The sequence below is a fragment of the Salvelinus alpinus genome, chromosome 1 (genome assembly GCF_045679555.1).
Source record: "Salvelinus alpinus chromosome 1, SLU_Salpinus.1, whole genome shotgun sequence".
NCBI classification, from domain to species: Eukaryota; Metazoa; Chordata; class Actinopteri; order Salmoniformes; family Salmonidae; genus Salvelinus; species Salvelinus alpinus.
In genome coordinates, this window is record NC_092086.1 from 43,370,109 (window position 1) to 43,381,649 (window position 11,541).

The 11,541-nt window shown below is 42.0% G+C and overlaps 1 protein-coding gene across 3 annotated transcripts; it reads right to left on the reverse strand.

Moving 5' to 3' along the window:
• Window positions 1-1,800: 1,800 nt before the first annotated feature.
• Window positions 1,801-11,248, reverse strand: LOC139576913 (casein kinase I). 3 transcript variants are annotated; one of them, XM_071403518.1, is made up of 11 exons: window positions 11,008-11,147; window positions 8,646-8,736; window positions 8,306-8,416; window positions 7,869-8,017; window positions 7,246-7,474; window positions 4,134-4,304; window positions 3,825-3,973; window positions 3,289-3,478; window positions 2,725-2,864; window positions 2,336-2,402; window positions 1,801-2,203 (listed from the first exon to the last, which is right to left on the reverse strand). In XM_071403518.1, the coding sequence occupies exons 2-10, from the start codon at window positions 8,719-8,721 to the stop codon at window positions 2,370-2,372; spliced, it is 1,248 nt and encodes a 415-aa protein (XP_071259619.1). In that variant the 5' UTR covers window positions 8,722-8,736; window positions 11,008-11,147; the 3' UTR covers window positions 1,801-2,203; window positions 2,336-2,369. The 3 variants fall into 3 exon arrangements, 2 of the variants coding, with proteins under 2 accessions (XP_071259619.1, XP_071259610.1); XM_071403509.1 differs by having other exon boundaries at window positions 10,872-11,011; XR_011675190.1 differs by lacking the exon at window positions 2,725-2,864 and having other exon boundaries at window positions 2,067-2,203; window positions 11,006-11,248.
• Window positions 11,249-11,541: the final 293 nt, after the last annotated feature.

Here is an 11,541-nt window from a genome sequence, read left to right on the forward strand (position 1 = left end):
AAGAGCCATTTCAACAAATTACTAAAGAGTGAGGAAGTTTAATTTTTTTATTACGTCATAAAATATACACAAATACTGTTGTAAATAAAGTTAAAGTGTGTTAAAGAACTGTACAAGATATCAGTACACAATACATAAAGTGTATACTCCCCATAACCTGACCAGCGCTATCCCTCCCCGTAGTTACATTGCCACTGGGTCACACTGGCTTGCCAAAGGGACACGTCGCAAACACAGGTCATTACCAGAAACTGTGACATCACTGTGACTGCATCCGAGTCCCAGTTATCAATGACATCAAGGGTGCTGGTAAATGACATCCAGGGACCAATTATTCTGCAACAGAAAACACAGATGACGTCAACCCACTGTCAGCATCTCCTTTTTCAAGAGTGCTTTTTTTGTAAAAAAAAAAAAAAAAAGTAGACAGCCCTATATCAGGTCCTTGGTGGAGAACATGGACAGCCTCCAGGAAAGGCTTTGAGTGGAGTGATGGGGAGAGTAGTGACAAATTCTCAACAGGCTATGAACAAACTGCTGGGAATAAAATAGGAAAAATAAGTGCAATACTTCAAGAATTTCCTCGTACACAAGAGAAACAAAATGGAGTTTCGGAAAAAGAACAGTGAGATGGACAATCTCAAATAATGAGGCATGAGAAATGTATAGTTTGTCCCCAGCAGCCCTGTGATCTTAACAGGGGACCTATGGAATTCTGAAAGTCCATGCACCAGACCTACACTTCTGACGACACACACACGACCCAGTTGACGATGTAAAAGTTTCTAAAATCCCTCCCAATTTAGTACTTAATATAATTTTTTTTATTCTGATCCCCAGCCGCAATTTATGCATTTAGTATGTATATTTCGACATTACACCTTAAAAACAACCAACCACATTTTGGCTTTACACAGAAATAAAAAATATTTACAGTGAAGTAAAAATAAAATAAAAAAATCCATTGCACTTGATGCGCCACCCCCCCCTTCAATAAAGTACAGAGCTCGTCCATTCCTATCAGACCTACAAAAAGAAAAGCATCAAAATAAAATGTAAAAGTTGACGTTAAGAACAATCATGAAAATCATAGCCACCATCATTTGCCAACTTGTTCATCACAGTCTCTGGTCAAATACATTAAGAAAGCTTGTGACTCTCCCATGTCTTAAGAGTGTTGCACAGTCTTAAAATAAGCATGGTTGCTTTGACCTTACCAACCTACCAAATATTATGACCAAAGAACACAAATCAAAAGGAGACCAAAGTGTGCAAAAAGGGAGGATAAAAAAACAAGTGTGAATAAATGAAAGCAGGAGAAGGGTAGAAAACGCATGTTCACCTCAATCATTGTGTGAGGTGTTGGCTTTTGGGCAACATCAGTTCCAAAGTGGGCTGAAGTGGCCTAAATGCTAGGCTAAAGTGGAGAATTAGCAATTCAGTAAGAGGTAAAGTAGGAAAAGAACCCAACATCATTTCAGCTAATATTCACTTGCTCTTCCTTTCTTCTCATGGCTTCATCTACCACCCACCCATCTCTCCATCCTTCTCTTTAGCTGTACCTTTCCGAGTTAAAACATCAAATAAGAAATTAAAACTGCCCAAGCCTCAAAAGGACCCCCACCAAATGAATATGATCTATTCACAAAATATGCACAGTAAATCATACCAATGAGTACAGCCCCTTACTATTCTATAAATGAACTGGTTAAAACATACATGGGTACATTTGTGTGTGTGGTCTTTGAAGGTGTAAACAGAAATGGCTAAATCCACACAGGCCCAAATTTCGAGTTGACCTTTTCTTGGTTTGGAACGCGTTTGTGCCCGCAACTATATTTGGCAAAGGAGCACCCGCTTGTCTTTTTCGACCTCCAAAATCTGTCTACCTCTGCCAGCCACCCAAAGAATAGTGGGGGAGGGACAAAGGTGTCTGGCAGGGGGTGCATGATCCAAGCTAGCATGGGGTAAATAGGTCAGTGGAGAGGAGGGTGTTATTCACTATCTTATCCTCGTACTATTATAGGCCAGGTTTATCCCATCAACGTTAGGGTGGAGGGGAGAAATTCCTGCAGTCCTTGACCAACTGTCATCCTTTCATCGGTTTATGATTCTCTGTCCTTTCCTCCAAGATCCACTTATTTGTCCAATTGGCAAAAATTCACAACAGAAACAAAACTGGGACAAAGGATCTCTTGAAGCCCTGCAAGGGAAGATTGCGTATTTTAGTCGGATGTGTAGATAGTGTTTTCTTGTTATTTATCACCTGTCTGACAAACTAGGTACATTTCCTTGAGTCCTGCGTGTGTCAACTTAGGGAAAGAGACATCCTCACCTGTCTGTATCCAGTGCATGTGGAGTTGAATATTTCACTTCCCCAGGTGATCAAATGGCATGCTGACCTGCAGAGAGAGAAAAGGAGGGGAGAGAACAAATGACTCCGAAAATTGGAGTGCAAATAAGAGGGCGATCAAGTGAGTGCCGCAACTGTGGCACAATATAAAAGTAATAATCAACCCACTGCATGCTACATAATATAGAAGCTAAACACTAATAGGAAGTCCTCTGACTCTTTGACAAGAAATGTAATCTTTTTCTGGAAGGGTGGACATTTTTCCAGTTGATATTCCCCCTCAAAAAGTTGGTCGTAGGAGTTGGGCTCAGGTGCATGGCACCTGGGTTTTAGGGTTTGTGATGACGCATGTTTGGGTAGCTTTAGCGTACCTGCGATGTGGAAATTCGGGATTGGTCAAGACGGGCTGTGAGGTCAGAGGATGACACATTTGCGGGGGCTCCTCGGTGGAGCCGCATGCTCACCTTCCGCTCACGCTCAGCGCGAGAGATAGCACGCGGCGACGTGTTCCCTGAAAGAGGAAGAATACAAGGGAGACAGTTCTATTTCTATTTAAAAATAGAACTGTTGACTGCAAACCGTCATTTCTGTCAATGCGTTTACAAAATGATTTATCTATATCAAAAGCTATTTCATTGTCCCCCACAATGAAATCGGGCAGTGGTCTGCGGCTCGGTCTCCGTTCGTAAATTAGTCACACGCAATCTCTGACAGCACTGGGACGATTGATGAAACTTGGATGAATGATGCGTCTTGCCATAGAGATCCGGCATTTACAAAGTTACACTGATTGGCAGAAGGGAGCTATAGTAATTAACTGAAATGTGTTAGTCACACACACACTCGCTCTATTTGCCCTTTTTGGATAATTTCCTAAATGTTCCTATTCCATTCAACTATAGCTCTAGTTAAAAAGAGCACAGGTGTGTGCTCACCAGACTGCTGCACCCGTGAGGCGGGGTTAGAGATGGCCTGCTCTGGTCCATTCCTAACTCTGTTGGCGGCTGGTGGGTTTGGCCCTGGCGGGAGACCCCGTGCAGCGGATCCCCGAGGGCCTCCTACGATACGCTCGTCCCTTTCGTCAGCTCCCCTCCTCTCACCGTCTTCTGCTGTCCTACTGGCACCCTGAGAAGAGACCACACAGGTTACAGCAAACCCATACCTCTACATAGAAAACTACATCCAAATCATTCTGATTATGTGGACACTATGGATAGTGTATACCACTGCTTTACAACCCTGTTTTTGGAGAGCTATCCTCCTGTAGGTTTTCGCTCCAACCCGTTGTAACTAACCTGATTCATCTTATCAACCAGCTAATTATTAGAATCAGGTGTGCAAGGTTAGGGTTGGAGTGAAAACCTACAGGACAGTAGCTCTCCAGGAACAGGGTTGGAGAGACCTGGTGTACAGACAGAATGTAGCACTTAGTTCCTTGTAAAGAATAAGAGCTTTGGTGTGGCAAACTCACAAATTTTAGCATGTTCCAGTCGAATACGTAGTCATAGGAGAAGCCTTGTCTGTGGAACAGATTCCTGAAGAGCTGACGAAGGTATGAGTAGTCTGGCTTGTCGTCAAAGCGCAGCGAGCGGCAAAAATTCAGGTAGGTGGAGAACTCGGCTGCAGACAAGCAATGCCAATAAAAGGGAAGGGTGAGCAAAAACCCAGGATTGAGAGACTGTGGTATATGCAAACGTTTGTTACAACACTATAGAGAAGGAAAATAGTTGTCCACACATTGATACAAATGTCACAGCCCAGACAGATACTAGTCACTTACAGGGGTATCCTTTGCAGAGCACCTCGATGGGGGTGGACATTTTTTTCTCGCTGATGCGTTCGTACTTCTGCCTCTTTGTGGCGGCTTTGAGGCCTTGCCAGGGCAGAGAGCCCAGGTTGAAGTACATGAGGACATATCCCAGAGACTCCAGGTCATCACGCCGAGACTGCTCTGAAGAACGGGAGACAGGTTTGAATGATTTGCTATTTAGGACATAGACAGGATCGAGTGGTATCAAAATATATAAGCTAAGGACAAGGGGACAATAGTCACTACATCTCAACTAGAGGTCGACCTATTATGATTTTTCAACGCCGATACCGATTATTGGGGGACCAAAAAAGCCGATACCGATTAATCGGCCGATTTTTAAAATGTATTTGTAATAATGACAATTACAACAATACTAAATGAACACTTATTTTAACTTAATATAATACATCAATAAAATCAATTTAGCCTCAAATAAATAATGAAACATGTTCAATTTGGTTTAAATAATGCAAAAACAAAGTGTTGGAGAAGAAAGTAAAAGTGCAATATGTGCCATGTAAGAAAGCTAACGTTTAAGTTCCTTGCTCAGAACATGAGAACATATGAAAGCTGGTGGTTCCTTTTAACATGAGTCTTCAATATTCCCAGGTAAGAAGTTAAGTTGTAGTTATTATAGGACTATTTCTCTCTATACGATTTGTATTTCATATACCTTTGACTATTGGATGTTCTTATAGGCACTTTAGTATTGCCAGTGTAACAGTATAGCTTCCATCCCTCTCCTCGCCGCTACCTGGGCTCGAACCAGGAACACATCGACAACAGCCACCCTCGAAGCAGCGTTACCCATGCAGAGCAAGGGGAACAACTACTCCAAGTCTCAGAGCGAGTGACGTTTGAAACGCTATTAGCGCGCACCCTGCTAACTAGCTAGCCATTTCACATCGGTTACACCAGCCTAATCTCGGGAGTTGATAGGCTTGAATTCATAAACAGCAGAGCTACTGGCAAATAGCACAAAAGTGCTGTTTGAATGAATGCTTACGAGCCTGCTGGTGCCACCATTGCTCAGTTAGACTGCTCTATCAAATCATAGACTTAATTATAACATAAAACACAGTAATACGAGCCTTAGGTCATTAATATGGTCGAATCCGGAAACTATCATCTCGAAAACAAAACATTTATTCTTTCAGTGAAATACGGAACCGCTCCGTATTTTATCTAACGGGTGGCATCCATCAGTCTAAATATTCCTGTTACATTGCACAACCTTCAATGTTATGTCATAATTACATAAAATTCTGGCAAATTAGTTCACAATGAGCCAGGCGACCCAAACTGTTGCATATACCCTGACTCTGCTTGCAAGAGAAGTGACAATTTCACCTGGTTAATATTGCCTGCTAACCTGTATTTATTTTAGCTAAATATGCAGGTTTAAAAATATATACTTCTATGTATTGATTTTAAGAAAGGCATTGATGTTTATGGTTAGGTACACGTTGGAGCAACGACAGTCCTTTTTGGCGAATGCACACTGCATCGATTATATGCAATGCAGGACACGCTAGATAAACTAGTAATATCATTAACCATGTGTAGTTATAACTAGTGATTATGATTGATTGATTGTTTTTTATAAGATAAGTTTAATGCTAGCTAGCAACTTACCCTGGCTTCTTACTGCCTTCGCGTAACAGGCGGGCTCCTTGTGAGGCAGGTGGTTAGAGCGTTGGACTAGTTAACTGTAAGGTTGCAAGATTGAATCCCTGAGCTGACAAGGTATAAATCTGTCGTTCTGCCCCTGAACAAGGCAGTTAACCCACCGTTCCTAGGCCGTCAATGAAAATAAGAATGTGTTCTTAACTTCTCTAGGATAGGGGGCAGCATTTTCACTTTTGGATAAATAGCGTGCCCAATTTCAACTTCCTTCTACTCATCCCCAGAATATAAGATATGCATATTATAGATTTGGATAGAAAACACTCTGAAGTTTCTAAAACTGTTTGAATCATGTCTGTGAGTATCACAGAACTTATGTAGCAGGCAAAACTCCGAGGACTAACCATTCAGATCTTTTTCTTTTTGAGGTCACCGTCTGTTCAATGAGTTTATTGGGATACTAGATTTCTAAATCAACCTGTTTGCAGTTCCTACCACTTCCACTGGATGTCAGTCTTTGGAAATAGGTTGAGGTTATTCCTTTGTGGAATGAAGAAGAACGCCCACCTGGAATCAGTGTAACTTTATGTGTACTGTTTGAGAGTTGCGCAAGACTAGAAAAGTAGCGTTAGTTTGTTGTCATCCTGTATTGAAAACAGATAGACCCGTCTTAAATTTAATTGATTATTAACGTTTACAAATGCCTTAAGTTGTATTACAAAAGTAGTTTGAAATGTTTTGGCAAAGTTTAGAGGTAATTTTTGAGATATTTTGTAGTGACGTTGCGCAAATTGGAAGCTGTTTTTTTCTGTATCAAACACGCCAAATAAATGGACATTTTGGACATAATTAATCGAACAAAAGGATCATTTGTGATGTTTATGGGACATATTGGAGTGCCAACAAAAGAAATTCGTCAAAGGCATGATTTATATTTTATTTCTGCGTTTTGTGTTGCGCCTGCAGGGTTGAAATATGCTACACTCTCTTTGTTTACTGTTGTGCTATCATCAGATAATAGCATCTTATGCTTTCGCCGAAAAGCCTTTTTGAAATCTGACATGTTGGCTGGATTCACAACGAGTGTAGCTTTAATTTGGTATCTTATATGTGTGATTTAATGAAAGTTTGATTTTATATCTTTCTTTTTTTATTTCTTTTTTTATTTGGCGCTCTACATTTTCCCTGGCTAACTGACTTGCCAAGTTAAATAAAAGGTGTAAAAAATATATATATATTTTTTTAAATCTGCAAAATCGGTGTCAAAAATAACTGATTTCCGATTGTTATGAAAACTTGAAATCGGCCCTAATTATTCGGCCATTCCGATTAATCGGTCAACCTCTAATCGCAACACTAGGCATGAGCATTGGAGGGTAAAATGAAATCACATTCATAAAGACATTTAGATATTTCAGCCAAACAGGAGGAGGTGACTTAAAAAGTCCCTTACCGATGCCCAGGTGGGTGTTGATGGATGCGTAGCGTGCAGTGCCCGTCAGGTTCTTGTTCTCCCTGTAGGGGATGTGCTGGTGTGTGCGGGCGTCTCTGTACTTCTTGGCCAGGCCAAAGTCGATGATGTACACCAGGTTGCCCTTCTTCCCCAGCCCCATGAGGAAGTTGTCGGGCTTGACGTCGCGATGGATGAAGTTCTTGGAGTGGATGTACTCGATGCGACTGATCTGGAGAGGACAGAGGGGGATTCAGAAGAAAAGGAGAAGTGAGACAACAGAAAGCTCTGCTGGCATGGTCTGTAAAAGCCTTGAAACCTTACTGTAAGCTAACAGTAATTTAAACCCTCCAACAGCCAATGCCTTCAGGGGCACATCGGTAAAAACAGAAACAATAAGTAAAAGAACAAATCTGAGCAAAAGGAAGAACAATGAGGAGGACAGGAAGTGGACAGCCAAATACCATAGAAGAGTAATACGACTACACAGCAAAGTTAAGAGAAAAGGGTGACACAGCAGCACAAGCAAAGTTAGGACAGCAGACAGAGTTAGTGTTAAAGGGTATAGAGGACAAACAGCACAATGAATGTTGAGGGGAAAAGATGACACCATAAGAGTTCTGTACCATCTGGTCTGCCAGCAGTAGCACCGTTTTGAGGCTGAACTTGCGGGAACAGAAGTTGAAGAGGTCTTCCAGACTGGGGCCCAGGAGCTCCATCACCATGACGTTGTAGTCTCCCTCTGCCCCGCACCACTTTATCGAGGGAATCCCCACTGTCAGGCAGGCACAAAGAAGTAGCTTTTAGTGTACATCTAACCATAGTTACTTGCACATACATCCTTTACGGCTAATGTCATACAACAACAACTTCAGCAAAAGAGTGTTTCAGTGCTCAACACATTATTTTGGTGAACATGATACTTCTGAAATGAAATAAATGCAATAACTGGGTACATTTGATCATTTATGATAGTCACTACTTACAGATCCCAATACACTCAGACGTGTCAATATGGCATTTACTAATGTTCCTTCTCAGTTACCCCCCCCATTCTCCTCACCTCCTCCCTGCATCATCTTATAGAACTTGCTCTCGATGTGCAGCTGTGGGTGTTTGGTCTTCACACATTCCAACTTAATGGCCACCTCCTCGCCCGTGGCAATGTTGGCACCTGAGGAAGCGCACGCACACACACACCAGGGCTAGACTCAGGAGCAACTTGTGAACCATGAACATGGAAAGAAACTCCGGTTGAACACCCAGGGAATGGAAAGAAAGTGTAAGGCTAAGAGGAGGATAAAAGCCAATATGGGGACTAGGCCAGTAGACAGAGCCAAATGGAGAAAAGGACAAGGAAAAAGAGAAATGCTAACAGAGGGAGATGGAGCACTTCCACTTACCAAGGTAAATGTCTCCAAAGGACCCACTCCCTATTTTCCGTCCCAGTCGGTACTTGTTCCCCACTCTCAGATCCATGGTGTTGAAAGTTCACTATGGACACAAAAACAGACGAGAAGAGGCCAAGATGTTACGAGGCAACCATGACCGTACAGTCTAATATTTTACACTTGGCATAGGCTAATTTGCAAATGAAAAGAAACAGAAATGATACAAATCCAACTTAATTCACTAGACCTCGAATCGAAGGCAAACTTTGACTAATGGAACATTTCTTCCTGAACCAGCGGTAGGCCATCTTACAATGGTCACTTTACACATTCCAAACAGGATGACCATTAACTGCAAACAACTAAATTAATTGAGTCAGTGTGTAGCTTGAGCGGGTTGATTAGCAGACAGCTGTCTGGATTCCAGCGATAGGCCACACAATTACATTTGTAGGGCTGCTGAGGAGAGGTGGTACAGAGAAAGTGGTTAATACAGAGGGAAATATGGAAGGTAAGGCCTGAAACAGAGACAAGAGAAAGAGCAACAACATATCTGCTTGTAAGGGCACGGGAGAGCTCTCCAGAGTCAGCTGGGGCCGAGATAGTAGAAATTGGCAGACACGAGGGAGGGAAGGAAGTGAGTCTTCTGAGCCAAACTGCACATGACACTGGAGCAGGATCATCATTTATTTAGCGCCCTCAACCACGCCATATTCTGCAGCCACTGCAAAGGCGCTGCTGCGTGGGCTGTATGTGTGTCAAAGCCCAGAAAGGAATCTGTGCAATGAACTTTAGAGCAAGACCTGGAGAAGGATGAGGCATACTTTATAGAGCGCCACACCAATTTAGGTGGCCTAAGAAAAGCTTTTTCTATCTCTCAGTTGACAATGTAGTACATACAGATGGGAAGCATTCTGTCAGTTCTCATTACTAAACTACTATAGAGCTTTTCATTGTATGTGTATGACCGTGTCATGTTTTTCCTATGATTAGGCCTAGGCCATCCTACAACACTGACCACATTATACCTCACCATGATTACAGGTCTACTTCCTCTCAACATAATACTTTGGAAATGCAAGTAGCTCATGACAGAGCAGAACGAGGAAGAACAAGAAGAAGCATTCTCGGTCAAACTCAGAGTTGTGTGGCAATGGGCATACCAATTCGGGAATGGAAAAAGTCATCAATTGTGCAGGACTAGTTGTGTATATTTAAACTACCAAGGGGGACCAAATATCTTTCCGGAAATGATTCCAAAAAATTGGCATGAGGTTCTTCCCATTGCCTGTAGTGTTGTCAGAAGAGGCATCAGGTGACAGACAGAAATACATATGTGATGGTAGTAGATGGATTAGGGTTAGGTTTCATTACAACATGAGGATTTCAACTGTAGAGACCCAGCTCAGGCCTAACATTAATTATTTAGCAGTTGATTAATCCTACTGGGTCATGTGAGAGGTTTTATCAATAGATCACAGTTCAGAGCCAGGCTTTATATTTTGGTAGGAAACGATCAGGAAGTGGTAACTACAGTGTAAATCATACACTCCGGCACCATGTATTGCAATATTCAACCATTACCACTATTCCCATGAAACACTACAGAGTATTTACTGACTTGAATCATTTCATCAGTGTGGGCCTGTAACCTACATAGAATTACAATGCGTTCTCTTTAAGAGGAATTCTGTCTTAACAAAAAGCTAGGAGGATTTCACAACCACATGAAAAGGGACACTTTTTCAGAAAAAATACAACTAGACCTACATAATGCCAGTCTATTTCACTTAGTGTTAATGTATTAGCTAGGTACGGCAACGTGAAATGTAACATTTGCATGGACAAAATCCTTTTACGGATTTGAGTATCATCAACCCAACATCTTCTTACGTCATCTTTTAGAAAGCTGTCGCTGCGTTGGTAACAATCAAAAGGGAAGCATCTCAACTAGGGAGAATAGTTGTGACATTTAAGATCACTCAAAAGTCGAACTGGTTACAATAATAATAACATCTACTGTACACTTCAAACAAAAGGTTGCTACTGTGACAATACCAACTGTCCGTATACAGCAGTGGTTGTGCCTAGCTAGTAAGTAGCCCGAGAATACGCTTGCCGCTTCAACCATGTACCAGTCATTCACACCATTTTAAATACCTTCAAGCTTCACAAATAGTTGACAGTGTATACGATCATGTAACATTTTGACTTTATTCTAGCCGCACCCTTACCTACCCTATGTTCTCCAGTGATAGACATCTCTATTCGCCCCCTCCCCCTCTGCGACGCTCTGAATACAAGACTCCGGTTCGGTCGAATCAAGTTCCCTTTCCCCCCTGGTTTCGTCGGTTCCCCAGTACACTACTCACACGATATTAGGTTTATTAGAGAGGTGGTTCAGTGGCGGTGCTGATCCGAAGGTTGTCAGTCAGACTGGGCCCCGGGCAGCGAAGGATGGGAACGGATTCTGGTGGCTCTCATACCCCAATTTTCCTTTAGCATCGGCTATACTCCTTGTTGATAGTGAAGCTTCAATACGAATGGCCGTCTCTATCAGAGTTCTGTCTCCCCCTCTCGTTACTTGCAACGCACCATTGACCAACATCGATGATGTCAGAAGCACCCGGATTGCCTTAAGGAAATAGAACAGCTACAACTGTAGACATTCTTAAATGTTACACATTTGAGGAATAGGCAGCCTCAGAAAATAGATACAACTGAATTAGTGAAAATAATATGCATTTACACAGGCAGCCCAATTCTGATATTTCTCTCACTAATTGGTCTTTTGACCAATCAGATCAGTGCTGAAAAAGTGCTGATATGAAAAGATTAGTGTAAAGAAGATCAGAATTGGGCTGTTTGTGTAAACGCAAGCATAGAGAGTTGGCTTTTGTTCAGTTAT

Excerpts from the sequence above, each read along its gene's own strand:
- LOC139576913 (XM_071403518.1), bottom strand. The coding sequence starts at position 8,721 with ATGGATCTGAGAGTGGGGAACAAGTACCGACTGGGACGGAAAATAGGG. Across the intron at positions 2,865-3,288 it reads CTCACGGGTGCAGCAGTCTG|GGAACACGTCGCCGCGTGCT; the intron begins GTGAGCACACAC and ends TTCCTCTTTCAG. Across the intron at positions 2,403-2,724 it reads CCCGAATTTCCACATCGCAG|GTCAGCATGCCATTTGATCA; the intron begins GTACGCTAAAGC and ends CTCTCTCTGCAG.